At 48.8% G+C, this 27,980-nt stretch overlaps 1 protein-coding gene across 1 annotated transcript; it reads left to right on the top strand.

The window, feature by feature from the left end:
• Positions 1-41: 41 nt before the first annotated feature.
• On the top strand, positions 42-27,895 carry PELP1 (proline, glutamate and leucine rich protein 1). The gene is made up of 17 exons (XM_075561093.1): positions 42-311; positions 11,526-11,590; positions 11,940-12,045; positions 16,818-16,967; positions 17,180-17,251; positions 22,392-22,451; positions 22,746-22,896; positions 23,072-23,201; positions 23,554-23,641; positions 24,171-24,259; positions 24,341-24,457; positions 24,588-24,735; positions 24,853-25,012; positions 25,668-25,723; positions 25,851-26,057; positions 26,175-27,608; positions 27,753-27,895. Exons 1-17 carry the CDS (start codon positions 63-65, stop codon positions 27,843-27,845), a joined length of 3,375 nt encoding a protein of 1,124 aa, XP_075417208.1. The 5' UTR covers positions 42-62; the 3' UTR covers positions 27,846-27,895.
• Positions 27,896-27,980: the final 85 nt, after the last annotated feature.

Here is a 27,980-nt window from a genome sequence, read left to right as displayed (position 1 = left end):
CCGCGTTCGTCGCGCAGCGTTTGCGTCATCGCGCCACGCCGCCGCCAGAGCCCGGGTTGGAGATGGCGGCAGCCGTTCTTAGCGGGCCCTCAGGCGGGCCCGCGGCGGGGGTTCCCGGCGGAGCTGGGGGTCTGTCGGCGATGGGCTCGGGTCCTCGCCTCCGCTTGCTACTGCTAGAGAGCGTGTCCGGGCTGCTCCAGCCGCGAGCGGGGTCCGCCGTTCCTTCAGGGCATCGCTCGGTGCGCCCGATGCCGCATTTGCCTCAGCTCATGTGCCTGTTGCAGCTGCATGGGACGGTGGGCGGGGCCCAGGTGAGTCTTCGGCCCGCACACACGCGGCTCGGTGGGTCGGTGAGCGTCGGCTACCGGTGCCTCGGAGCCCGGCTGCCCCGCAGCCGCGTTGGGAGGTTGAGGGAAGAAGAACTGGAGACAGAAAGCCGTTTCGGGTGTCAGTTCGAACGAAAACCACGCATTTCTTCTTGACCAGCCAGTAGTGTTTTCAGGGAAGAGAATGAGCCTTTATTTCTCTGTGTCTACATTATTGGTTGCGTCGTGGGTACATTGGTTCGGTTGCTAACTACGGTTGCTAACCGCCAGGTCAGCAGTTCGAGTTCAGCCGCTAAGCGGGGGGCGGGGGGCGTGGGGGCGGGGAATGAGACTTTCTGCTCCTATAAAGATGTACAGCTTTGGAAACCCACAGGGCCAGCTCTGCCCCGTCCGTGGCGGCCTCTGAGTCAGAACTGACTCGATGACAGTGTGTTTGTTTATTTGGAGGTTCTTGGGAGACACATACTAGTTGGATGACGTCTAACCTAATTTTCTTCCGATAATAACGATTTTTCTGGGATTGTTTCGACTGAATTAACCCACATTTCCAATGAATAAATATTTGCTGAGCTCTTACTGAACACTAGGCTCCGTACTAGGCGTTCCATTGACAGAGGTTGAGGGAGATAGTCAAAATAAAATGCTGTGAATACAATAGTAGTCGTTCTCTGATCTATCCTGGGGAATTGGAGGGTGTTCCTGAAAAATAGGATTTTAAGCTGAGATACCAAGGATGTACAGGGATTGGTTAGGGAAAGAAAATGAGGAAGAGCTGCGCAATCAGAGGAAAGAGCCTGTGGGAAGAGCCTATGGTAGTAAGAAATTGTCAAGAAGATTGTAGTGCTTGGTGCCAGGAGATAAATGGGAAGAGAGTGGAGATGAGGTAGGCTGAGGTGGGCAGCAGTGGACAGGTCATGCCAGACTGTGGACTTAAGTTAGGTAATTTGGGCTGTCCTATAAGCGGATAAAACATCCTTTCAGTTCCACAAGCTAGAAACCTAGGGATCATCTTGGGCACTTCCTTTTTTATTATTATGATAATAAATCATTTTATTGGGCTCTCTTTACAGCTTTTATAGCAATCCATACATCAATTGGATCAAGCACATTTATACATCATCGTTTTCTTTCTTTTTTTAATCATTTTATTAGGGGTTCATACAACTTTATCACAATCCATACATACATCAATTGTGTAAAGCACATCTACATCTGTACATTCATTGCCCTCCTCATCGTTCTCAAAACATTTGCTCTCCACTTAAGGCCCTGACATCAGGTCCTCATTTTTAACCCTCCCTCCCTGCTCACCCCTCCCTCATGAGCCCTTGATAATTTATAAATTATTATTTTGTCATATTTTGCCCTGTCTGACACCTCCCTTCGTCATTTTCAAAACATTTTCTTTCGACTTGAGCCCTTGGCATTAGCTCCTCCTTTTTTCCCCCCTCTCCTCCACCCATCTACCCTGGTGATCCCTTGATAAATTATAAATTACTATTATTTTGAAAACGTACACCATCCACTGTCTTCCTTTACCTACTTTTCTATTGTTTGACCTCCTGGGGGTGTGGGAGGGTTATGTGTCAATCATTGAGATTGGTTCCCCCTTCCCCTTCTCCCCCACCTTCCCCATGGTATCGCTACTCCCATTATTGTTCCTGAGGGTTTTATCTGTCCTGGATTCTGTGTGTTGAGAGCTCTTATATGTAAGTGTCCATGCTCTGGTCTAGCTGGATTTTTCAGGTAGAAATGGGTTCCTGATGGTAAGGGGAGGGGGGGCGAGCATTAAAAAACTAGAGTAGTATGGGTTTCCTCGGTGCTATACTGCACCCTGGTTGGCTCGTCCACGTCCCTACCTTGTGACCTTTCTGTGAGGGGATGCCCAATTGCCTAGACACCTCCTTTATCACACATCATCTCGTTGATTTTGTCTTCTGAGGACTTTCAGATATGTCCACTCCCTCCCATCCTTCTCCCATTGTCTCATCCTAGCTTGAACCCCATCATTTCCCCAGACGAAGGTACTGATTCTAAAGTAGAATTTGTCGATTCCATAGTACCAAAGAGACCAAACTGTCGCCATATGATTCTGGCTGTTAAGACCCTAGAGCAGTGGTTCTCAACCTTCCTAATGCCACGGCCCTTTAATACAGTTCCTCATGTGGTGACCCCAACCATAAAATTATTTTCATTGCAGCTTCATAATTAATTTTGCTATTGTTAAGAATCGGGCAACCCCTGTGAAAGGTTCGACCCCCAAAGGGGTTGTGGATAGAGTAGAACCGCCCCAATGGGTTTCTGAGACCTTTAATCTTTATAGGAGCAGAAAGCCTCATTTTTCTCCTGCTGAATTGTTAGTGGGTTAGAACTGCTGACCTTGTGGTTAACAGCTCAATGTGTAGTCCACTATGCCATTAGTGTTGCTTAATCTATAGTAGGTGCACCCTTAATATAGCTTCTGCTCTTCCTCTTTCGTTCCTCTTCATTATCCTTCAAGACCCTTTTCATGTGCCCAGATGGAGTAATGATTAAATATATGCTGGGCTATTACATTCAAATCAGCTGCTGGAAACCACTAGCTGCTCTAAGGGAGAGAGACTGGGCTTTTTACTCCTGTAAAGAGTTACAGTCTCAGACTCACAGGGCAGTTCTGTCCTGCCCTACAGGTCGCTGTGAGTGGGCATCAGCTGGATGGCAGTGAGTTTGAGTTTTCCAGGTCCAACCTCAGGTTACGGTGGTCCAGTCAGCTTTATTCTTCCTTCCAGGTGGTTCAGACTTCCTTCACACTTCATAGGTGGTTCAGTAATCAGCCCTAAATTTATTTGAGATGACCTCATTTATTACAGACCTTGACCTGATTCTCAGCTGAGGGTGACAAAATCATGTCACTTTTACCTCAGGACAGTTGAGAAGCAGAAACTGGTTGTAAAGTTTCTACTCCCTCTAAATCCTATTTTGTATGCTTCTCCTAGTTTCTTTGGGGGTGGGTGGGTGGTGGTGGTGGTGGTGCGTGCGTGTGTGTGTGTGTGTCTTTCTGTTTGTGTTCTCATCTGAAAAACAGCCCCAGAAATGTCTTTTCTCAGTATCCTGCCTATGAGTGTGTGATTTATGATCTCTTTTGAGACTTTCCTTCCTGAAGTCCAGCTGCATTAACTTTATGTCTTGTTTATTTTCTCTAAGTACCCAATTCTAGCAGAATTTGGAGCAAAGAAAACACTGAAATGACCACAGAGTCCCCTTGAATATTGTCTGTGTCACTCTTTTGGTACATCCGATTTTCTGACTTTCTATTTCTGTTTTCTGTATTGGGTCTTAAATACATTGAGGCGATGGGTTCCCCTCCCCCCATGAAAAGATTTTAAATTTATTTTAAAACCTTTCAGTAGACTTTTGTTTGAGAAACATTTATTAAGTGCTTGTTCTGTGTGAGCTATTATTACTCATCTTTAGGTGAATAAGACATTCTTTTCATTAGAGGATTTCTAGTTTAGTTGCTATGGGAAATGAAGGTAAGTAAGTAGCCTAGGACCTGAGAGAAAAAGAGTTCTTTTGGTTGATGGTTATTCACCAACTTGTTTTTACCCCTAGGTATTGCACTCACTAGTTCCAGAATGGAACAGGTCACATTTTCTAGCATAGATTATAGCAAAGGCCTCCTGTCTCCTTGCCTTTGTCTTTCTAAAGTAAAGTTCTGATCCTTTGTGCTTCCTTGTAAATATCCTTTGTACTTGGGCTTTCTTGCCTCAAGGTGTTTGTGCGGATTGTTTTGCACCCTTTCCCTGTGCTGTGTTCCCTCTACTCCCCAGCCGCCTAAATCTTTTCAGTTCCCTCTTGGGAAACGTTTTTGTTTGTTTTCTTCAAAACTCTGTATTGTTATGGGCGAACGCCTTTAGTCACTTATGATTAACTGATCTTTGTCACACTTTACTGAAATGATATGTATGTTTATTCCACTTAAACATACGCCCCCCCCCCCACTCACTTGAGTGGGCTTTTATTTGTTTTGTTTGGGCCTGTAGGTGTGTTAGTCTGTGTGGACTAGAGAAACCAATTCATAGACACTCGTGTATGAGAAAGAGCTTTATACACAAGAGCAATCGTGTATTGAGAAACATCCCAGTCCAGTCCAGATCAAGTCCATAAGCCGGTACTAGCCCATATGTCCGATACCAATTTATAATTTTCTCTTCAGACTCATGAAACACATGCAATGACGCCAAATGCAGGAAGATCACGGCCAGTGGGTGGAAAGTCTTATGGATCCAGTGGCGGTACAGGAATCTCAGTGCTTGCAGGAGTCTCCACGTGGCTCCTTCAGCTCCAGGGCTCCAGCCTAGTTCTGTCAGCAAGCATGTCTTGTAGGGAGTGAGTGTGTGTCCTGCCTCTAGTGAGCTATTTATTTTCTTAGCACCTCTAAATGATGTCATCAAACTATGACCTGATTGACAGGCTGACTAGACTCCACCCTTTCACTCTTAAGTCACAAATTGACAACAGATTATGTAATTCCCACAGACCACCCCTTGTCAATTTAGCACTTTTATACAACTCTTTAGCCATATATAGTTTTCAAACAAACAATAATAAAATCATATCTGTGCCTAACAGGATAAAGCTTTATGCTTACATTCAAAACTGTGCCACCCTCACTGACACATAACAGTCTATAAGTGAACAAAACAAGACATCCTATGCCTAACTACTGCATTTACGTAGCACTGCACCTTAATTCTGTGGATATATTCCCCCACCTATGAAAGTGCGTAAGCCAACTACTTCATCCCTTTATCCCCCCACTTCTGTGTATCCAATTCTGTTCTGCCCACGCACAACAACCCAGTGCTCTGAGGAGACAATCATTCTTTGATGTGAAGGATCTTCATTCCAGTTAGAACTTTGTGAGCCTGCATCCATACGTAAAGTCAAATCAGGACAGACCATCCATAAAGTCAGCAGCAATATGCACTGGTTCACAGGCTCAAAATCTCTTCATCTGGTCAGGTTATGGTCATTTTATTGTGGGCTGTGTCACGTAGCCTCAGCAGGGTGCCCATTGGTCGCCTCCCCTTTAGACCATGGGCCCATCACAATTTCTCAACAAGCCGAGCCCCCTTGTGCTAGGTCATGAACTTCAGACCAGTCAACCCACTCTCGGCTTCTCTAGTTCCTGTGAACCAGGTCTACGGGTGCCAGTGGCCAGACTCAACCCGTCTCTTTTTTTTGCTGTATTTCTCCCACTTCCACTCATTAAGTCACCTAGCACGCATTTCAGCCTGCTCACAGGCTTCCTTTAGAGAGAGGGATTTTCTTCATGGTTCCAGATGTTTTCCAGCCTCAAGTGCAAACTACTAGTTCAAAATTAAAAAATCCAGAGTTCTTTTTTTTCCCAATCAACATCCCCCTAGACAGGTCTCTTGAAATGCAAATGTCTTGAATACTCCAAAGCACTGGGTGGGGCTTATCCAGAGCCCCTGGAGTGTCTTAAACAAACCCATTTAAAGATTCACATTTTAATGGTTGAAGGCAAGGTTTACAAACTCTGTTTTCTTACTCCCCAATGATCATTTCTATCAATCCTTATGTCAACAGTAGTAAGCAGAAGAAATTAGTATAAATAAAGTAGAATCAGGTACTAAACTCAATTCTTAAAAGAGTCAAGTTCAATTCTTACCTGTCTTAATTCTAATCTAAACTATTCCTTTGATACAAAATATGGGATTAGCCTCTGACAGCATCAAGCCAGAGCAAGGCTTTCTGTCGGCCATTTTGACCTTCTGTCAGTCATTTTCATTACACACCATGGTCTATGAGAAATTCAAACAGCGATTTCGCTCCTTGACCCCCAAATATACATTCATCACATTCATTTTCGCCATTTCAAAGAGGAATAACCAAAGACAACAACCAAAGAAAATGATCAAAACTTGAACTTCCCATATTCTTTCCCGAAAACAACCCAGTAAAGTGCATGGCCATATCTGACCTCTGGCTAGCCAAAGAAGAAAAACTACCGTGAGGCAGAGGTCAAACAAGCATCCACTCTCCATCGTCACGATCTGTTTCTCTAGTTTTCTCAACAGGAATGTCTTGCAGGGAGTGGTGTGTGTCCCATCTCCAGCGGCTGTTTATCTCCTTAGCACCTCTTTTTTTTTTTCTTCTTTTACATTTTATTAGGGACTCAAACAACTCTTACCACAATCCATACATATACATACATCAATTGTATAAAGCACATCCATACATTCCCTGCCCCAATCATTCTCAAGGCATTTGCTCTCCACTTAAGCCCCTTGCATCAGGTCCTCTTTTTTTTTCTCCCCCTCCCTCCCCTTTCCCCCCTCCCTCATATGCCCTTGGTAATTTATACCTCGTTATTTTGTCATATCTTGCCCTATCCGGGGTCTCCCTTCCCCCCTTCTCTGCTGTCCCTCTCCCAGGGAAGAGGTCACATGTGGCTCCTTGTAATCAGTTCCCCCTTTCCAACCCACTCACCCTCCACTCTCCCAGCATCGTCCCTCACGCCCTTGGTCCTGAAGGTATCATCCACCCTGGATTCCCTGTACCTCCAACCCTCATATGTACCAGTGTACAGCCTCTGTCCTATCCAGCCCTGCAAGGTAGAATTCGGATCATGGTAGTTGGGGGGATCCTTAGCACTTCTAAATGAGGACGTTAAGCTGAGACCTGATTGACAGGCTAAACTCCACCCCTGCACTCTTAAGTCTCAAATTAACAACAGATTATGTAACTACCACATAGAAAAAAGTACTATTCTGAATCACCCTGCCTTGTGCTGGGTACCTCTCACCTGGATGGAGCTGCCAGTCTCATTTCATTGTTTCCCCCATCTGTGCTTTGGCTTTGAATTTGAAAATGTACAAACAACTTCAGCTTCCGAAATTGACCTGAGATAACAGTGACATGATTTTGTTAGCCTCAGCTGAGAAGTAATGTAAAGGTCTGTAATAAATAAGGTCATCATAGGTTAATTTGGGGCTGATTATTGAGGCACGTAGCCAGTGTAACAAAGTTTTAAAAAATGAGAATATTTGTGCAGGGGTGGGGTGGTCTGGGGTGTGTGTGGGAAAGCAAAGGAAACTGTCTCCAGCTTCATGTATTAAAGACCCAATACAGACCCCTGTACTGCGCAGTTGAAACAGGCAGGAGTCGTATGTGAAGCTGTCATGAAGAAAGCAGAGGCCACATGATGTATAGCTGTTTGCTAAGTTAAGTTACTGGAGGGCTTTAAGCAGAAGCCTGCTGTAATCTTGCTGTTTTTAAAAGGCTCACTGATGACTTAGTGAACTGTTTAGCATGAAGGACACAAAATAGATGCCTCTGAATGTGAGTTTCCCTTGAAGCCTTCCCTTCCTGAAGGCCAACTGCATGAATTTAATGTCTTGTTTGTTTTCTCTAAGTACCTAAGTCTAGCAGAATTCAAATTGGGTTTCCTGGCCCAACTTTTGTTCCTGTGGTCTTTCTAGCTTGGTGTTTTCTCATGTTTCTCTGTGATGCCTTCGTGCTTTTGTTTCTTGACGTGAGCATGCTCACTGAAAGGGGAGAAGTGTCACATTAGTAAAACATTAATTTTAATACATTACTTCTCATGTATTTCACAAGCAACCCTGCTAATGTACCATTTAAAAAGTATAGAAAAAAATCAACCCTAGCCAAACCTTGTACCCACTCCACCAATACCTAGCACATAGACACCTCAATAGTAACAGAATCAATCGCACACATAGTCTACCGCGTAGGTGCAAACTAAGCCAACGTCTAGCTTTCTTCTCTCCATCGGACTCTCACCTGGTGACCTCACTTGCTTTTTCCCTGAGAAAAAGTAGATTTAGGCAGATAGGAATTTCTATAGTGTCCTTTCTACGAGTCTACCATATATCTACATTTGCCTGCTTCTGTGCCCATGTGTGCTGCCACCCATCCCATTACTAGGGATGACCTGGGTATGTGCCAGCCTTCCGTTGTATTCTAGATCCAACCCCTCTCCACTTACAGGATGCCACTGTGCCAGCAATTCTCCCACTGTCTGCCACGCTTTCCTTCCCCTCTTTTAGACGATTTTCATCAGCATGTGGCTCAAAGCTTCTTTAAACAACCTCCTCTAGCTCTTGCCCCTTTCCCTACTTCCCTTCTATATTCATTCCCTCCCTCCCTCCCTCCCTCCCTCCCTCCCTCTCCCATCTAGTTAGTTCTGACTAAGCCCTTACAGGGCAGAGTAGAATTGCTCCATAGGGTTTCAGAAGCTGTAAATCTGTATGGCAGCCAATTGTATCATCTCTCCCCCCCGGAGTGGGCTGGTGGGTTTGAACCACTGACCTTTCAGTAAGCAGCCCAACACTTAACCCGTCGCACCACAAAGACTTCTCATAGGAGTTGTCTATACTCACTCTTAACCAGCCCCCACTTTAAAAAAAACCAAAACTTTGGGTAGAAGTTTACAGAGTAGGTATGTGAATTTAAATTTTAATAATATTTCAAATAAATTAAAATGTATAGAAGAGTTAAAAATTAGAGAAAAAATTTCTATCTCCTAAATGTCAGCATTTTAAAGGTTTATTTGTATTTTCTGTGTCCATTAAGGAGTAAACTGGAGACAGCACATTTGCCTTTGAATACATCAGTATATATTTCTTTAAAAGCAAGCAACTTTTCTTCATAATCATGCTCCATCAAACTCAGAAAATTAGCTGTAAATCTTGCTTAAATGTTGTCAACCACCCTACAGGTATCCTTTAGCAAAAGCAAAAAACCAAACAAAGCAAACTGAGTGTCCAGGCTAGGATGACACACTGCATCAAATTGTCATGTCTCTTCAGTTGTTTAGAGTATGAAATCATTCTTTAGGCTTGATTTTACGATCTTGACAGTTTTGGAAATCTCTGGCTGCCCGCTGGCTCGGCTGTGAACTGGGAGGTGGGGAGCACCGGCTGCTGTTCTGGAAGAGGACAGCCGTGGGAGCCCTAGGGGCAGTTCTGTTTGGTTCTGTGGAGTCTAGTGAGCTAGAGTTCACTTGATGGCAACAGGTGCAGTCCTTATTTTGCAGGACATCCCTCAGTTTGGTTTGTTTGCTGTTTCTGGTAACTAAATGTGCGTTGTGTGTTGGTGGGACTATCACAGAAGTGATAGTGTGTCCCCTCAGTGTACCATACCAAACCCATACCAGGTGGTGCACGGTGTGATACTTGCTTTGATTACTGGTTCTGGTGGTATCTACCAGATTTCTTCACTGTTGGGTTAGACCTTTTCTCCTTGTAAAGGCGTGCCATGTGGGGAGATGCTTTGAGATTGAAGAAATGTCTTGTATTTTGCCAGTCTCTCACCCACCCCGAGTCTTGCCTGAGCGAATTACTGCTGTAGTGGCGGCCCCGTTCTCTCTTGAACTCACTCCCTTTAGTCTTTCAGCAAAACCACTTGGATGAAGCAGCTTTTTATTAAGGTCATCAAGAGATTAAATGCAGAACTTAAGTTTAGGTCCTCGTTACTGGACTTGGCTGTAGCATTTCATCATTCCTTCCTTGGAAAATTACCTTCACTCTCTTGCCACCCAAGCACTCCTTTTCAGTCTCCTTTTCCAGTTCCTCTGCTCTCTCGGGTCCCTAACCCAGTCATTCCCCGGCCTTTCTTCTGTTTATACTCACTCCCTTAACGAATTGATCTAGTCTCATAGCATCTAGCATTAACCATGTCTCATAGGTTAGTCTGGTCATTGTTTACTTATTGTCTCCTCTAAATAGCATATGAGCTCCCTAGTGCTCAAAAAAACTCACTTGGGACCTTTATTAGAAAAGATCTTGCAAAAGACCTATTGTGGGCCCTCTCCCCAAAGTGGGAGAGGGACGAACACTTGTTCTCCATGAGAGAAGTTACCTTTCTGTTTTTTGTTCCACCCCATATTCCTGAACCTAAGTGCAAAAAATTCATAGACAAACTTTCATTTTCAGCCCCATGTTTCCATGAACGTTTAAAAATCAGTTTTACTGGCATATAATTCACATTATTACAATTCAGTATTCAGTCACATTGAGAAGAGTTGTACAGTCATCACCACATCAATTTTAGAGACCTGAAACAACTTTGAAGTAGTTTAAAAGGGAGATCACATGGTTAGAGACTACATTTTAACTGCCCAATCGACTTAGTGATGCTGCCTGATGACAGGGCTGTTCCCATCCTGTGCTGTGGTCAGAGGGGATTCACCGGAGGCTTAATCCACGTGTGGACTCTGCAGAGGGATGTGGCCTTCCGCTGTCACCCATCCTGCAATTTAAGCTCTTGAACCGTTCCCTCCTTTGGACTTGGATGTTATTATTGAAGATCTTTGGCTCTCACAAGCTGATGTTCTTCTATGTCAGTGGTTCTCAACCTTCCTAAAACTGCCACCCTTTAATATAGTTCCTCATGTTGTGGTGACCCCCAACCATAAAATTATTTTCATTGCTACTTCCTAATTGTAATTTTGCTACTGTTATGAATGGGGCAACCCCTGTGAAAGGGTCTTCGGCCCCCAAAGGGGTTGCGACCCCCAGGTTGAGAACCGCTGTTCTGTGTGGACTAGTTGACTCCTCCATGAGCTTTGGGAAGCTCCCTGAATGTGTCTGCTGACAGAATGGGTTTTGGTTCTGTGAGGATGGAGCGGTTACTTGCCAGAGGGCTGATGAGGAACCATCTTTTGGGCCTCCCAGAACGTGAGAAAATGTGAAGGTTGGGAGGAAGACTGGTTGACTAGGGCTGCTTTTGGTGTTCTTAACAGTTCTGTGGAAACCAGGAACAGGCAGAGGAGGAGGATTTGTTTGGGGTTGGGAGAAGGGTATTGGGCAAGTTCAGTATCCATTCAGCAACTATATGTCTACTCTGTGCTAGGCGCTCTTCAGGATTTTGGAGATTTCTGATGTCTTGCACCTGGAATGAGTTAGGGTTGTCCTCTGGAAAGCGTTCATTTGTTGAGTGGTGCTTGAGGGGAGGAACCAGACAAAGTGTCATCTGAGGAAAGCCTGAGGGGTAGGTTTCTGTGTGTGTTAGCCACAGAAAATAGGACAACGGCTGAGGGCCTTTAGAGGAATGATCTTTGCCCCGAAGGAGATGCGACTCAGAAGAGCCTTCATAGGTACCAGAGAAGACGTGGAGAACTTCTCCCGAATCTTTACCATCCCACTCACCTCCCTGTTTTCTTTCCTCCAGAACCTTTCGGCTCTTGGGGCATTAGTGGGTCTCAGCAATGCACGTCTTCGTTCTATCAAAACCCGGTAAGTCTTCAACCCTGTTTTTTTCTCCCTCTCTGTCCCCGTCCATTGTCATCACCCCATGGATTTAAGAAATTTCTCCATTTGAGAGTGGAGTTTAATTTTGTGTGTGTGAGCTTGCTTGAGTTGAAGCCTGCCTTTTTTAGCTCCCAGATTCCCTATTCCCCTGGAATTACTTCTCGATTCATTCCTTGCTGCCCTCCCCTCATTCCCAAGTCCTTCAGGTAGGTCTCTCAAAGGAACCACAGTGGATCTGTGTGAAGTCTTGCATTGTCTCGCGAGAGTAGAAGAGCCCTAAGTAGGACTTTTTATACTTTGCTTTTACCCACTTGTCATCACTTTTCCTTCTAAGGTTTGAGGGCTTGTGTCTGCTGTCCCTGCTGGTCGCAGAGAGCCCCACGGAGATGTTCCAGCAGCACTGTGTCTCTTGGCTCCGGAGCATCCAGCAGATCCTCCAGGTAAGGATCCAGGTGCTAAACCCTAGTTTTCCACCATGGCTGTGGTACATGTCCTTTGGGGACTGGACATTTAGTTGCTTCTGAGATTGACAGAATCATTGGAAGTAAACTTTCTGATGGAAGGGACAATGAGCTTCAAATAGGAATAGGGCTAGTTAGATTCATCTCACCTTTACACAGGTTTACTCTTTACTTACCTTTTCGAATGCCGGACATCGATAAAGTTTCCTTTTCCACAGGACTGTTTTTTTTTCTTCTTTTAACATTTTAACTTTTCCCTCTGCTTTCACATTCCTTGATGACATCTTCTGTTATTCAACATGCTTATTCAGCAGTGGTTTTCTGAGCTCCCATGGCAGGCTGCTTGCTCAGATTTGGGGCGACAGGTAAAATGCACACAGCCTGCTTCCCTGGTGCCTGCAGTTTAGGGCCAGGATTGGCATGTTCTTTTCTATGAAGGGCCCAATAGAATGTTTCGGGCTTTGTGGACCACATATGATCTCTTTTGTGTACTGCTTTTGTGTGTGTGTATGTGTGTGTCCAGCCCCTTAAAAATGTAAGAACCATTCTAAGCTTGTGGACCACACTCACCCACTGGAGTTTGGTGTTTGATTTTATACACAAATTGGAAGTGAGAACCTGAGGTGTGTGCCATGAAGAACAAGGTGACCCTCAGACACGAGAGAGGAGACTCTGCCCCTGGCTGGGACGGGACAGTGCCGGCAATGGTGACTGGGATTAGTGCTTCGGGGAAACCTCTTCCAAACTGATAATAGGCACTCGCTGGGCTAAGGAGGGTGCAGATGTTCTAAGGATGGAAAAGAAAAGAGGAGCTGGCCCCCTTTGAAGACTTGTCGGCAAGCTTGTGCGGCCTTTGGGCCATGGTGATGATGTTGGTGTATATCTTGGGAGCAGTGGCAGTTTTTAAAGGGTGAGGAGGTGGTGGTAGTGACATGGTCCGACTTTTAATTTGAACTGTCACTCTGGCGGCTGTGTGGAGAAAGGGTTTGAGAGTACAGAGTGGAAGAAGAAAAACCATGCAGAAAGCCAGGGAAGTCTTCTCTAAGCGAGTGCTCATGGCTGGTTGCACTAAGGTGGAGAGTGGAAGTGAGAAGTGGATGGATTTGAGAGTGAGAAGTTGGCGTGAGCTAGGATTAGGGGCAGGGAGATGTGTCTGGGAGGACTCCTGGATCTCAGAGCTCTGGAAGAAAATCTGTTCTGAGGGGAGGGCTGGCAGTACCATGGGGCTGGCCTTGGGCTCTCAGTCTTAGCAAGTCTGTCCTTAGCTGGGTCAGAGTGGAAGCGACCAGGATTCTCAGGGAAGTCCTGAGGGTTCAGCTCCATAAGCTCTACAAAGTGACAGGCATCTTCAGCATCTAGATGATTGAAAACACTGACTGAGACGAGAGAGCCCACGGAGTGACTTTCCAGACCCTCCAGACTGATAGAGTCGGAGATGAAGATGAGTTTTAGAAAGAGTACAGCAGAGAAAAGAGATATCCATTATGCTGGGCTGATTGGACTCCATGAGCTAATTCAAAGAAGAAAAGGAAGTCATTTCTAGTTCTGCTCCTGCGTGGTGGAACAAGGTGAAGACTGAAGGTGGTTGTTGTTGAGATTAGCGCACCAGGGGGAGTGCAAGTGCTTTTGATGGTGCAGTGGCCCCTGCAGCCACATGGTGCTGGATGAGAGACAAACCGGAGGAGAGGAATGGGAATAAGCGAAGTAGCGAAACCTTTTTAGCTGTGTGGCTGTGAAAATAAGGCAGAGGAATTAGGGAATGAGTGGCATTTGTCAAGGGGAGAATGGGTTCTAGGGAAGGAGTTTTGAGATAGGAGAGACTTGAGCAGGTATCGATGTCAGTCATAAAGGTCTGGTTGGTGGCATGTAGTGGGTTCTAAGTTGGACGGCTAACAGCAAGGTCAGCAGTTTGAAACCACCAGCCACTGTACAGGAGGAAGATGAGAAGCCCACACGGGCAGTCCTGTTCTATGTGTAGGGTCTGTGCATTGGAATCAGCTTGGTGGCAGAGGGTGAGACCAGTTACACTCCCTCACTGTCCTTTCTGCTAGCAGCTCCCCGTGTAGCCTACTGCGCCACCGGCCCACCTATTCTTTCTTTGTACCTGTAGCTTGGGACTCGATGGCAAATCCTGTCACCCTTGTAGGACAGAGCTGAAGTGTCCCACCGGGCTTCCAAGCTTGTGTGGAAGCAGTCTGCTCCGCCTGTCTCCCTCAGAGGAGGCGCTTGGCTTGAACCGCTGACCTTTTTTCACCTGGGCCACCACGACACCTTTTAGTGCATTTTCTTTTCTTTCTATTTTGTCAGCGTTTTAAAAAAATCATATTATTGGGGGCTCATACAACTCTTATCACAATACATACATACATCAATTGTGTAAAGCACATTTGTATATTCATTGCCCTCATCATTCTCAAAACATTGGCTTTCCACCTAAGCCCCTGGCATCAGCTCCTCATTTTTTCCCCCTCCCCGCTCCCCACTCCCTCATCAACCCATTTTGCCAACTTTAATGGAAGTTATTTTACTTTTGCATCTTTATTTTTGATTCTTTGTATAGCTGCCCTTTTCCTTTCCTACTTGGTGAGTTTGGTTGTCTGTTCGGTGATCTTTTTTTTATTAATCATTTTATTGGGGACTCGTACAATTCATCACAATCCGTCCATCCATCCATCCGTCCACCCATCGTGTCAAGCACATTTGTACATTTGTTGCCCTCATCATTCTCAAAACATTTGCTTTCTACTTGAGCTCTTAGTATCAGCTTCTCGGGTTTTTTTTAAAATTAATTATTTTAAAATCATTTTATTGGGGATTCGTACAACTCCTATCACAATCCAGCCTTCCACCCATTGTGTCAAGCACATTTGTACATGTGTTGCCATCTTCGTTCTCAAAACATTTTCCTTCTATTTGAGCCCTTGGTATCAGCTCCTCATTTTTTGGTCATCTTTTTGCGGTCTTCCTCCAGTTTGAGCCTCGTGATTCACCTTATCTCGTTGCATCAACTGAATGTAGACGACCCATTTCTCCCTGTGACCCTGGACCACTTTGCCAGTTTGCTGACCTTTGTAATGTCCTTGTACAGCCTGAACCTCATCATCCTTGTGGTTGGGCATGGACTGAACATTGTATTTCTGTCCCACTGCTTTGGAGAGGGGAGACTTCATCTTGTGATCATGAAATGCTTCTTCTGATTTTTGTAAGTCACCAAGGGATTACATTTCATTTTTGCCACCGCTGCTGCAGTGACGGGACCCCCAAAGGGAAAAACTGCATTTTATTGTTAGTAATTTTGTTTGTTTGTATGTATGCGTATTGAGAACGCGCACAGCAAGACTCACACGGACTGAGCAGTTTCTGCGGGTGCTGATCACAGTCTTGAGGTTGTGCAACCAGCCCCAGCTTCCTTCTCCGAGCTGCACCTCCTCCTTGAATGGAAGCTCTGCCTTCTAAGGGACTCAGCTCTGCAGGTGCTGCTGTTGTTTTGATCCCAGACAGCTGTGTCTTAACAGAGCACACTGCTCTGCGCTGCAGACATGGTTTACTGAGAATGCTTGGTTTCATGAAGACTTGAGGGCATATTCTTGGTTTAAAGTGTAAGGATAATCTCAGAGCAGTTTTGTGGGAGGTCATCCACCCTCCATTGCTCCAGAAAATAAGATTTCATTAGCGTTTGAAATCTTTTTAGCATCTCCCTGCTTTTTGACAAGGTTGCTTGTATAGCTTCCTGATCAGAGTGTTCAGAAATGGTAGCTGGGCACAGTTCATGTCGTCTGGGGTCCGGGCTGTGGAATACAGTTGTTTGTGGAAACACTTAGCCACAGAACCATTTCCTTTTCCGGTTGCAGACTTTTTCTTCCCTGTATGGCTCTGGGCAAATAGACACTGCCTGTGCCTGGGATAACTGCTTAGGACCTGTTAAGAGCCCCAGGCAACAAGCTAGGAGGTAGAACAGAAGCATTAGACAACTCACTGGACTGTCCCGTGAAATCATGACCCTGACCCTCCGAACCAAGAAAAAAAGCCCAGGAGATTTTTAGGTGTACATCAGCTGCCTCAGAAGCACATCTTTTACTTATTTATTTTTTTTTGTGGGGGGGGGGTCGTTGTAAGTATACTATAACACAGCTTTGCACCATGTTTTCTTAATGAACATCCTCATTTGCTTCGCTGTCACATGGTCTTCTGTGGCTTAGCAGGAGACAGGGGCCAAATATTAATTCAGCATGTTAATACTTGGTTAATTTTCCAAGGAAGGCCTTATTAGTTCCAATGACTTATTCACTGGATGTTCTAAGATGGGCTGGAGCCACCTGGGAGAGGTGGGGTAGTTTTGTTAAGACTGAAGATAAGCTTAGATGGTTTTTGTCCAAACGGTGCTGTTTCCCATTCTCAGCAGGGAATTACAGTATGGGGGAACCAAGAAACCCTTGAGGGCATCTGGTTAGTCAGAACTTTAAAGTGTGACTTTGTGTTTGTTTTTTCTTCCCCCAATATTTAGGACCTCAGGTACCCTTAATCCTAACATGTAAACATAGGACTTTGCTGTCAGACACCATGCTACTTTTGGAAACTTCATCTCTCCAGTGCCCTGTAGTCCTGGAGATGGATAATGGGTTTGCTGGTAATGTTGACATTGAAATGGACAGGAAGGTTTCCTCAAAGGCCTGGTGTTGCTGTGCCTGCCATTCCCCGACTGGGCGGCCACGGAAGGGAGTCTGGGAACACGGGCTGTTGTTGCTCTTTAGTCCCAGGACCCAGTCCCCACAATGGATTTGGCTGTGGCTGTGCTGAAGGACTTGCTCCGATACGCAGCCCAGCTGCCAACCCTCTTCCGGGACATCTCCATCAACCACCTCCCCGGCCTGCTCACGTCCCTGCTGGGCCTCCGACCAGAGGTGAGTCACCCCATTTCCCAGTGTGATTTCTCCACGGGCCTAATCCTCACTCTTACACACTGGGTTAGAGAATATGATGGGATGGAATTAGGGAATGCGATGGGAAAAGAGTGGGGCTCTGGAGAAAGGACTCCTGGGTCCCGGTGGGGAGCTGGGGTAGGGATGGTGTTAGGTGACGATCTCTCAGCCTCACGTGTCTGTGTTTCCTACAGTGCGAGCTGCCGGCTCTGGAGGGGATGAAAGCTTGTATGATCTATTTCCCTCGGGCATGTGGTTCTCTTAAAGTAAGTATTCCTGGGAAATCCCTCCAGCCCTTACAAAAAACTTTTTATTTTGAGTTAGGTGGGAGCTTACATTCAACACAATTCTTCCTAGCTCCTCCCTTACCTCTGCTTCCTGAACTGTCTGTTCTCCTGTGTTCTGGTTGTGCTGAAGCGTTCCCTCCCTTTGATGCTGAACCAGGGCACCGCGTGGCCAGCTATGCCCCACTGGAGGCCTGACCGGTATGGTGCTGTGGTGCTGATGTAGGGCTTCCAGACTAAGCCTCCTTAGAGAGGCTTGGTGTTCTCTTTCTCAATAGCAGCCAATGTAAGCCCTTTGAGGCACAGTGGTCTGATCTGCTGCGGATCATGGGGGCTGGCGCAGGAGTCGGTTTCAGTGTAATGTGGGATGTCCATGCGTGGTTGACAGCTAACAACCACGTCATTTCCACAGCTATCATTGTGTCATTGTTTATTATTAGACCACAATGAGCTCATAGAATCCTCCCCTCCCCTCAAGAAAACCCCCACAAAAATCAAACACTACCGTAGATTCATTTCTGACGCGTAGCACCCCTATGAACCCTATGTAACAGGCTGGCCTGCTCTTGTTGGTTTTTGAGACTAGATCCTTATGCAAGCAGAACACCTAGAGGAAGAAACTGAAATTAAGTAACTGGGTAACGGGCCCACAGTTGTTAGAGGTCAGAACCCATAATTGTGTGATACTATACTACAGTCCAACCCTTGACTGTGGACTTCCTTCCCCATTCTCCTGCATCTCTATTTTAAGAATGTTTGGCGTGTTTCCCCCACCACCCCATTGATCATTTTATTGAGGGCTCTTAAAAATATTCTAACAATCCATAAATCAGTCATATATGGTGAACTTGTACAGATGCTGCCATCATCATTTTCAAGATATTTTCTTTCCATTTGAGCCTTTGATATCAGCTCCTCTTTATTCCCTCCCTCCCTCACCCTACAACCTTGTGAACCCTTAATAAATTATATATTATTATTTTTTCATATCTTATACCAGGGGGCCTCAGACTATGGCCTGTGGGCCACATGCGGCCTGCCAAGGACATTTATCCGTCCCCTGGGTGTTTTTGCCCCATTTGTTTTTTTTTTTTACTTCAAAGTAAGATATGTGCAGTGTGCATAGGAATTTGTTCATAGTTTTTTTTTTTTAAACTATAGTCCGGCCCTCCAACAGGTCTGAGGGACAGTGAACTAGCCCCTCTATAGAAAGTTTGAGGACCCCTGTTTTAGACTGTCCGATGTGTCCTTGTACCTACAGTTCTGTTATTAGTCTGCCTCGAGGGGGGTTATGCATCTATCATTGCTATCAGTCCCCCCGCCCGCTTCCCATACCCTCATCGAAGTGTTATTCCCATTACGACTTCTGAGGGGTTTGTCTATTCTGGATTCCCTGTGTCGCAAGCTCCTGTCTGTACCAATGTATGTATGCCAGTCTAGCAGGATTTGTGAGGTAGAACTGGGCCTATGTTAGTGGGGGGAAGGAAGCGTTACAGAACTAGAGGAATGTTGTGTGTTTCATTGGTGCTATACTTTACCCTGGATGAATGATCCCTGCCGTGTGGCCCTTCTGTGTGGAAATTTTCAATTATCAACAGGTAGACTTTGGGCCTCCCCTCTGACCCCTCTCCTTTGCATCGATATAATTGGTTGTTTTTGATCTTGTGACACCATTGACACCCCGTGATCACACAGGCTGGTGTGCTTCTTCCACGTGGACTTTGTTGCTTCCCTGCTAGATGGCCACTTGTTTAACTTCAAGCCCTTAAGACCCCAGACGTTGTATCTTTTAATAGGCCTGGCCTGTTTTTCTCCTATTTATGTTTCTTTATTCCTAAAACTCTTGGTGATGTCCTCAAGGAAACTTTGATTTAGCACTTCCCTATGACAACTTACCCAACATTCCTCTCTCCTTGTACAAGGATAGGCCAGAAAGTGTTGATACCAGGATTCCAATTCAATTATGCTTGGGTGTATTCCACCCAAAATTAAGCTTAAACACTTCACTGCACGTTATCTCAGTAATACGCTTATCTTCGTTTCATTAGATTGCCTTAAGAAAAAGATCACATTTCAGACCCGTGGCTTCTCCTGGGACCTGCTGGGCCATCTCAATTCAAAGCAGGGAGCTTGGCTCAGAAGGCTATAGGGGCTTTTTTTGAGATTCCAAAAGGGTACTCTTGATATATTTTTCTTACAGGACACAGGACAATCATGAAGAAGTCGTAAGAACAGTAAACGTTACATTGTTGAGGAAAAGACTAGTAGGGAAGTTGGACTAGGGGATATTTAGTGGCCCTGACTGACTGTGCACCCGGTCATTCCTTGATGGTGGTGAGGGCTGTCCTGTAAACACTGCATTGGGAAACCTTGCTCCACCCACCCGACAGCCCTGATCTTGCCCCTTCAGACCTCTTTTTCATCCTGACACTCAGCATTTCCTAGGAGTGCTGTTGGAGCGCCGCTTGGATGTGTTAGTGGAAGTGCACCCCTCCTCGGAGGACAGGTTGGAGAGCTGGAACACCCCCTCGGAAGGGTGTGCACTTCGTTGAGAGCTGGATTGAGAAACAGAGGCTTCACATTTTGATATTTGGGGTTTATATATCTTTGGTAGCAGTACTTTTTGTCTTGCCCTCCTATGTTTTACTTAACTACTTCTATCATTTCCTCCCTCCTCCCCCAAACTGTCATAAGCCATAAAAGTGGCTGTTCAGCAAAGTCCTAGAAGAAACAGGCAGGAGGTCTGTGACTCAAGCATGAGAGGAGACCAGTGAAATCTCTGCAGCTGTATTGAGAAGGAGATAAAATCCCAAATAGGACTGGTTAGCACACACTGCTAAAGCAGTACAAGGTAGAGGGCGGTTTGAAATGAGCACGTTTGTCGGCAGTAAAATTGGATGCCCACTGCTGTCTGTAGAGTCCGTGCTCTTTCTCACTCTGTGACACTCACTGCCTCGGCAAACCATTCTGCGCCCCCCCCCCCCAGGCAGATGGAAGGAAGTGGCAGAACGTCACCTTGCATGACTAGGGCGGCTGCCTGAGTGATGGTCCACTAGGAGAGCTTGCCTTTCACAGAGTAGCCCCGGGGCTCTATGGCACACCAGAGGTGCCCTGATGGCACTGTGGGTAAGTGCTCAGCTGCCAACTGGAAGGTTGGTATTTCAGATGCACCAGCTTGGGAGAACGTGGTGCTAGTCTGCTTCTATAAAGATTACAGCCATGGAAACCCTCTGGCCGTCCCATCTGTCCTGCCAGGTGGCTACGGCAGTGGTGTATGATCACATTATCTTTATAATAGCTCTGGAGTTGGTATGACCCCATTGTACAGAGGAGGAAATAGCCCAATGGAGATTTAAGGCACTGGGTTCTGTAACTGGCCACATCTGTTTGCCGTAGAAGCTCATGTTCTTTCCACTCAACCAGCGCCCTAGAAGCTTAAGAAAGATGGCGTTGGCAGACCGGTTTCAGCCTGGGAATCTGCTCTGATGGGTTGTTGGGGGCTGGAAGGCTTTCGAGGCACATGTGGAGCACCGGGGACAACGGTGATCCTGGAGTGGTGACGGTAGCTTTAGTAACTGGCGACTTGTAGTATCTGAAGTGTCCCCGAGCCGATGGTGCGTCCCTCCACGCAGAGTCCTGTCCTTGTTACTCTAGGAGACAGAGTCTCTGGGCAGGCAGAGTAGGGCTTTTGTCCAGAAAGATTCTGACTTCTTGAGTGACACTAGGTCTTTGCCCTTCACCCCCTTGGTCAGTGTTTGTGAGCGCCAGTTGTAAATGACTGTTGATTATAATTTGCTTGGCATTATCTGCCCTTTCCTTTGTCCTTCCCCCTCGAAAGGGGAGGGTCAAAAGTGGAGGGTCGTTGAGCGTCCTGTGGTCCGAGGTCCGAGGTCTGCGCAGTCAGGGTTTTGTCTGTAGGGTGTGCCACGTGCCTGTTTCTCTCCAGCCTCATCTGGAGAACTGCCCTCAGGTGAGGGTCGGTACCTCATGTAACAATGTTTGGTTTTTTATTTTCAAAACCATTTTATTGGCATATAATTCACATAGCAGACAGTTCAGTAGTTCAGCACATCAAGAAGGACTGTACAGTTATTACCACAGTCCGATTTAGAACTGTTTCTTCATTCTTGTGCTCATCATTTTTAGCTCCCCATTACCCCCATCCTCCCCTACCAGACCCCACGAAACCATTAATCCAGTGACTGTCTCTATAGATTTACCTCCCTGGATTTCATACACACACAAAACTAACAAGAATGACAAAATACAGCAGGTAACAACCTCAACTGAAAAGAAGGGAAATAATACAAACTAGAAGAAATGTAACTGTGTCATGAGGGAGATCAAACGATAGGGTGCTAAGTTTTCACCTGGCCACACCTGCAGCAGTCCACTCTCCGATGCACTCTGCATGTTAGCAAGGCGCTTCACATTCCTGGCAGCTGCCTCCGAGGTGATTCAGAAGCTTGTGGCCCAAGGTCTTAGGAAACGGATACTGGCCATTGTGAAGTGTTTATCTGCTGTGGGGCCCCTTCCTCAGTCATCCCTAGAGCAGTTGCCGTCACCAGGCTCTGTGTGTGTGTGTGTGTGTGTGTGTGTGTGTGTGAGAGAGAGAGAGAGAGAGAGAGAGAGAGAGAGAGAGAGATGTGGGTTTGCTTTGCGTTGCCCAGAGCCAGGCCACGATCACGGAGACCTTGGCCGCCCTGAGACGCTGTTCTCAGAGAAGCCAGTGGGTGGTGACTTTCCTCGGGTTTGAGTGTTGTGAAATGCACCCTTGTCAGACATGAAAGTGCCTTCCAAGCCCCAGTGGGGGTTCGAGAGACTCCCAACAGGTGCCGGTGCATCCAGGGCTTGCTGGGTGGTTTGTGGGAGCGAGGGCTTGGAGCATTAGCTTCTGAACCACCGTGCAGTGTGCAGAAGCGTCTGCTGCTGCTTCCTCCCGGAGCTCCGCCGGACCCCCTTAGTGATGCCCTTCCATTCGGGAAACCTGTCTGCTGCCAGGCATTGCTGCCTTTGTTTCCTGTGTCTGTGGGCATAGGTGCTGCTGCCAGGTATGCCCAGGGTATATCCCTCCGGCCCTTGGCACTGACTCACCTGCCTCTTTTCTTCCCCCTCAATCTAGGGCAAGCTGGCTGCCTTTTTCCTGTCTCGGGTGAATGCCGTGAGCCCTCATGTCCAGCAGGTACAGGCAAAGAAGGGAGTAGCGGCTTGGGGACCCGAGCCTGGGACGTCTCTGCTGATCTGTTTCTTAGCTTTATCTCAGCTGTTGCTTCAGACCATGCTGCCACTTCCCACTGGCTGATGCCCATTGCCTTTGCATCATGCTCTCGTCTGTCTTGCCCACTGCCCCCTCTCATATTTCCCTCAGCGCTCTCTTACATCTCCCTTTTTCCTGGGCCTCGGTGGAGTGGGAGGAGTCTGTGGCTGGGGCTTGTGGTGCTTCTGTCTGACCAGGTTTCTGGTGCTGCTTCCGCAGTTGGCCTGCGAGTGTTATTCCAGGATGCCTTCCTTAGGGGCTGGCTTCTCCCACGGCCTGAAGCACACAGAGAGCTGGGAGCAGGAGCTGAATTCCCTGCTGGGCTCCCTGCACAGCGTGCTGGGCACCCTGTATGAGGGAGCGGAGACAGGTGAGGGACCAGGTCTGAAAGTGTATGGGGCCAGGGCTGGGGTACTTGGCAGGAGGCGAGGAGGAGAGTAGCCCAGAGGGGTACCATTGAATATCGGGTGGGTTGTCTGCCAGAAATGAAGAGGGCGGAGTGGACGAACGGCATCCAATACAAAAGGTGGCGGGTTTTTGTCTAGGTCCTGTGCAGTATGAGGGGTCTGGCGTGGAGATGCTGCTGGCGCCTTCAGAAGACAGGGATTCCCATGCTCTGCTCCAGCTTCAGCAGAAGTTTTCTGGACTGGCCCGCTGCCTGGGCCTCTTGCTCAGGTAGGGGTGTGTGTGTGTGTCTGACACGTGTTGGGGGGACGCGCACGCGTGGGCCTGGGGTCGGGGGGCAAGGACTGTGCTACGATGGGGTGGGAGTGCCATCTTCACCCCTTAGAACAGGGCTGGGGAATCATTTTCCTGCCAAGGGCCATATGGATATTTGTAACATCATTTGTAAGTGTGGGCCCCGAATGTGGAGCCGCTGCTCTTGGGCGAGGCGTGTGGTGGTAGCTGGTAGTACGTGGCCGAGGGCTAGCTGTTCACCGCCCTGCCTGAGAAGGCATGTGAGGCTGAGTGCAGAGCCGCGCTCGGGCACCTCTGCTGAGGGTCTCTGCTCCGATTCTCTCTGTAGCTCTGAGTTCGGGCCTCCCGTGTCCGTGCCTGTGCAGGAAATCCTGGATCTCATCTGCCGGACCCTCAGCATCGGCGCCAAGAATATAGTAAGTAGACTTTGTCCTCGATGCCTAGCCCTGTCTTGGAACTCAGAGTCACTGCAGAAGCACTGGAGAGGGTCTCAGAGCCACTGAGCAGTGCTGCCCTCGAAGTTTGTCCCAGGTGGCTCTGTCTTGTCCGAACACCTTCACTCCCCGCGCGCCCCCACACTGTCGTTGAGTGGGAGTTTTCATGTTCCCTGGGAGCACCTGTAGCAGATGCTGCCCAAGGTTTGGGTGTGAATTTGGACATCTGCTGCATCATTGCCAAGAGGTTCAGCCATGCCAGACCCTACTCCTTCCACCGTCGGTGTTGGGGTGGGGTGTGTGTGTGTGTGTGTGTGTGTGTGTGTGTGTGTGAGAGAGAGAGAGAGAGAGAGAGAGAGAATGAATGGGGGGCAGGGGAGTGCTTGATTTTGTTAAAGGGGAGTCAGGTTCCTTGCATATGCTCCACTTGTGTTGAGTCATGTTCAGCTACTTTGTACCCGTGTCTGTCTCTTGCCCTCCTTCTGTCTGCTCAGTCTTCCTTTCCCTGCAGAGCTTGGTTGGAGATGGTCCTCTGCAGCTGTTGCTGCTGCCCTCAGTCCACCTGGAAGCCTTGGACCTGCTCTCCGCCCTCATCCTTGCGTGAGTGTGACCAGGCCAGCGGTGCCCGGGGACTGGGATGTGCTGGCTAGGTGGGACTCACCATACTCTCTCCGCCTCCAGGGCTGGCAGCCGGCTTGTACGCTTTGGGGGCCTGATCAGCCGCCTACTCCCCCAGGTCCTCAATGCCTGGAATGTGGGTCGGGACACCCTCTCTCCCGGCCAGGAGAGACCTTACAGGTGACTGTCAAGGAAGGGATGCAGCTGAGTGGGACCTTGCTTGGCTGCGTCTTGGGAGGGTAAGCGGAGAGGGGCAGGACCAGGTTGACAGACATTCCTGCCATTACTTCTCTCGTTGTTCTCACTGCAGCACTGTGCGGGCCAAGGTGTACTCAGTCCTGGAGCTGTGGGTGAAGGTGTGTGGGGCCTCAGCAGGAGTGCTCCAGGGAGGAGCCTCAGCAGAGGCCCTGCTCACCCACCTGCTCAGTGACATCTCCCCCCCAGCTGATGCTCTTAAGGTGAGTGGGGCCTTGGCTCCTGCCCCAGCACTTGAGTCTTAGTGTGCCCCTCCCCAGCCAGCCTCCTGCCTGCCTTCCAGTTTGCTGGGTGTGTGAGTTGTTTTTCTCTGCCCCCAGCTGCGGAGCCCGCGGGGAAGTCCGGATGGGGGTTTGCAGTCTGGGAAGCCCAGTGCCCCCAAGAAGCTGAAACTAGATGTTGGGGAGGTGGTGGCCCCACCAAGCCACCGGAAAGGGGATAGCAATGCCAACAGTGATGTGTGTGCAGCTGCGCTGAGAGGTGAGGGCGGGCTGTGCCTTGGGCTGGGGCTGGGGAGTGGCAGGAGGGGAGAGCCGGAAGCCCGTTGGTGAAGTGGAGGTGGTATACCGCAGAGGCCGCCACATGTGCCCCAGGTCAGAGTCTCAGCTCCTGCTATTGGTTGGGGGTGCAGGTGCATCCCACGGCTCTTCTCGCGGACTGACCAGTCTGCCTGTACTGCTCTGAGCACTGGGGCCCACGTCCCTGCCCTTCGTGGAGCTGCCGTACTCAGGGCAGCTTGCTGGAAGGACTCTCATCCGTACACAGACCCTGCCAGCCTGCTGCTGCCGGGAATGGGTGGCTTTCCTTTGAGTCCATGCCGTTCATAGGTTGGCCTTCAGCTTGTGCACATTCTTGAATGCAGGGGCATACCGCTGTGCAGAGCCCTCTCATTGGAATTACTGTCAGCAGCCCTAAGTGAGAGGCATTTGGTTTTTAAACAGCTTCAGACAAAAGCCCAGCTTTAGGGGAAGTCATAGAGATACTTTTTTGATCTTTATGGTGAAGACTGCTTCCCAGTGGTGGATTTAGCCCATCTTGCGCTGTGTGGTCCCAAAGCCCTGGCTCTGAAGTTTGTTCATAGACCAACGCTTACCGTGCCCCGCTCGCCTGCCCCCCCCCCCCCATTGCTTTGCAGGCCTCCGCCGGGCCATCCTCATGTGTGGACCTCTCATCAAGGAGGAGACTCACAGGGTGAGTAGGACTGGGAGAGGCCCCTGTGCTGTACAGGTCGGTGGGTGCCCCTGTGGCAAGCCCATTCCAACCCTGAGAGCAGGTGCTGGGAAGGGCTGCTTCTAGGTGCGCTCCCTGTCCTTTGCAGAGACTGCATGATCTGGTCCTACCCTTGGTCATGGGTATTCAGCAGGGGGAGGCCCTAGGCAGCTCCCCATATACTAGCTCCTGCTGCCGTCGAGAACTCTACCGCCTGCTGCTGGCACTGCTGTTGGCACCTTCTCCTCGGTGCCCGCCACCTTTGGCATGCGCCTTGCAAGCCTTCTCCCTTGGCCAGCGAGAAGACAGCCTTGAGGTGAGCTGACCTCTTTGCTTTCTGGGCGCCCTTGTTTTCTGACCTGGGGGCTCTCCCAGCCCCGCCCCCAGGGCCCCATGATCCAGATACTCACCCTGCCATTTCTTCCTTCCTCAGGTCTCCTCTTTTTGTTCAGAAGCACTGGTGACCTGTGCTGCTCTGACCCATCCCCGGGTTCCTCCCCTGCAGTCCATGGGCCCCACTTGCCCCCCACCAGCCCCAGTGCCTCCTCCCGAGGCCCCATCTCCATTCAGGGCCCCACCTTTCCATTCCTTGAACAACACCGTGCCCTCGGGCCTTATGCCCTCAGCGGGCCCCATGCCCACAGAAGGCTCGATGCCCCCAGCACGCCCTGTACCTCCAGCCACAGCCAACCACCTAGGCCTTTCTGTCTCAGGCCTGGGCTCTGTACCCCCTCGACTCTTGCCTGGCCCTGAGAATCACCGGGCAGCCTCAAATGAGGACCCAGTCCTTGCCCCAAGTGGTAGTCCTCCTGCTCTCCCCGCTGATGAGACGTTTGGTGGGAGAGTGCCCAGACCAGCCTTTGTTCACTACGATAAAGAGGAGGCGTCCGATGTGGAGATCTCCTTAGAGAGTGACTCTGATGACAGCGTGGTGATTGTTCCCGAAGGGCTGCTGCCCCTGCCGCCCCCAGCCCCCTCAGGCAACACTCCTCCCCCTGTGGCCCCGGCTGGGCCCCCCGCTGGGCCTCCAACGGCCTCTCCACCTCTGCCAGCCAAGGAGGAGCCCGAAGAACTTCCTGCGGCCCCAGGGCCCCTCCCCCCACCACCACCCCTCCCTGTTCCTGGTCCAGTGACACTCCCACCCCCCCAGTTGGTCCCTGAAGGGACTCCTAGTGGGGGAGGACCCCCAGCCCTGGAAGAAGATTTGACCGTGATTAATATCAACAGCAGTGATGAAGAGGACGAGGAAGACGAGGAGGATGAGGAAGAGGAGGAGGAAGAGGAAGAAGAGGAAGAAGAAGACTTTGAAGAAGAAGAGGAGGAAGAGGAGGAAGAGTATTTTGAAGAGGAGGAGGAAGAGTTTGAAGAAGAATTTGAAGAAGAGGAAGGTGAATTAGAGGAAGAGGAGGAGGAGGAAGAGGAGGAGGAGGAAGAAGAGCTGGAAGAGGTCGAAGAACTGGAGTTTGGCTCAGCAGGAGGAGAAGTGGAAGACGGTGGGCCTGCACCCCCGAGCCTGCCTCCAGCTCTTCCCCCTTCAGAGTCCCCCAAGGCACAGCCTGAGCCCGAGCCGGAACCGGGGCTGCTGCTGGAGGTGGAAGAGCCAGGGGCAGAGGAGGAGCCTGGGGCTGAGACAGCCCCCACCCTGGCTCCCGAGGTCCTCCCCTCCCAGGGGGAGGTGGGAAGGGAAGGGGAAAGCCCCCCAGCAGGGCCTCCACCACAGGAGCTTGTTGAGGAAGAGCCTTCTGCCCCTACAACCCTGCCGGAAGAGGCCACTGATGATGGGGGCGACAAGGCTCCGCCCCCACCTGAGACATCTGCTGAAGAAGAGATGGAGACAGAGACAGAGGGAGAAACTCTGCAGGAAAAGGTAAGGGGCCAGGGAGGAAGGGCAGCTCCAGTGGGAAGGTGGGGGCAGAAGGAAGGGGTTGCAGCTGCTTGTGCTGGGGGAGAAGTGTGTCCCTGGCGTGCTCTTTGGTGTGTGTTTCAGATTTTATGTCTTTGTCCCCAAAAGGAGCAGGATGACACAGCTGCCATGCTGGCCGACTTCATTGATTGTCCCCCTGATGATGAGAAGCCACCACCTGCGACAGAGCCCGATTCTTAGCCTCTCCTGTACCCCATACCCCGTTTTCAATAAAGTTATGTTCTCACATATCTACTGCTGCTTCCGCCTTTTGCCCTCTGTGACTCCAGTCAGAAGCCCAAGTGTCTCGGCCTTTGTTACAGAGTACCCACGGTA

Source organism: Tenrec ecaudatus, chromosome 10 (assembly GCF_050624435.1).
Source record: "Tenrec ecaudatus isolate mTenEca1 chromosome 10, mTenEca1.hap1, whole genome shotgun sequence".
In the NCBI taxonomy this organism is placed as follows: domain Eukaryota; kingdom Metazoa; phylum Chordata; class Mammalia; order Afrosoricida; family Tenrecidae; genus Tenrec; species Tenrec ecaudatus.
Note: the sequence above shows the minus strand (reverse complement) of the source record. Positions and strands in the feature narration are given on the sequence as shown.

What these genes read in the sequence shown, in the direction of transcription:
- PELP1 (XM_075561093.1), top strand. Translation starts at nt 63, where the DNA reads ATGGCGGCAGCCGTTCTTAGCGGGCCCTCAGGCGGGCCCGCGGCGGGG. An exon ending in GTATGAGGGAGCGGAGACAG is followed by an intron (nt 22,897 to 23,071) that starts GTGAGGGACCAG and finishes GTTTTTGTCTAG; the next exon opens with GTCCTGTGCAGTATGAGGGG. An exon ending in TGCCTGGGCCTCTTGCTCAG is followed by an intron (nt 23,202 to 23,553) that starts GTAGGGGTGTGT and finishes TTCTCTCTGTAG; the next exon opens with CTCTGAGTTCGGGCCTCCCG.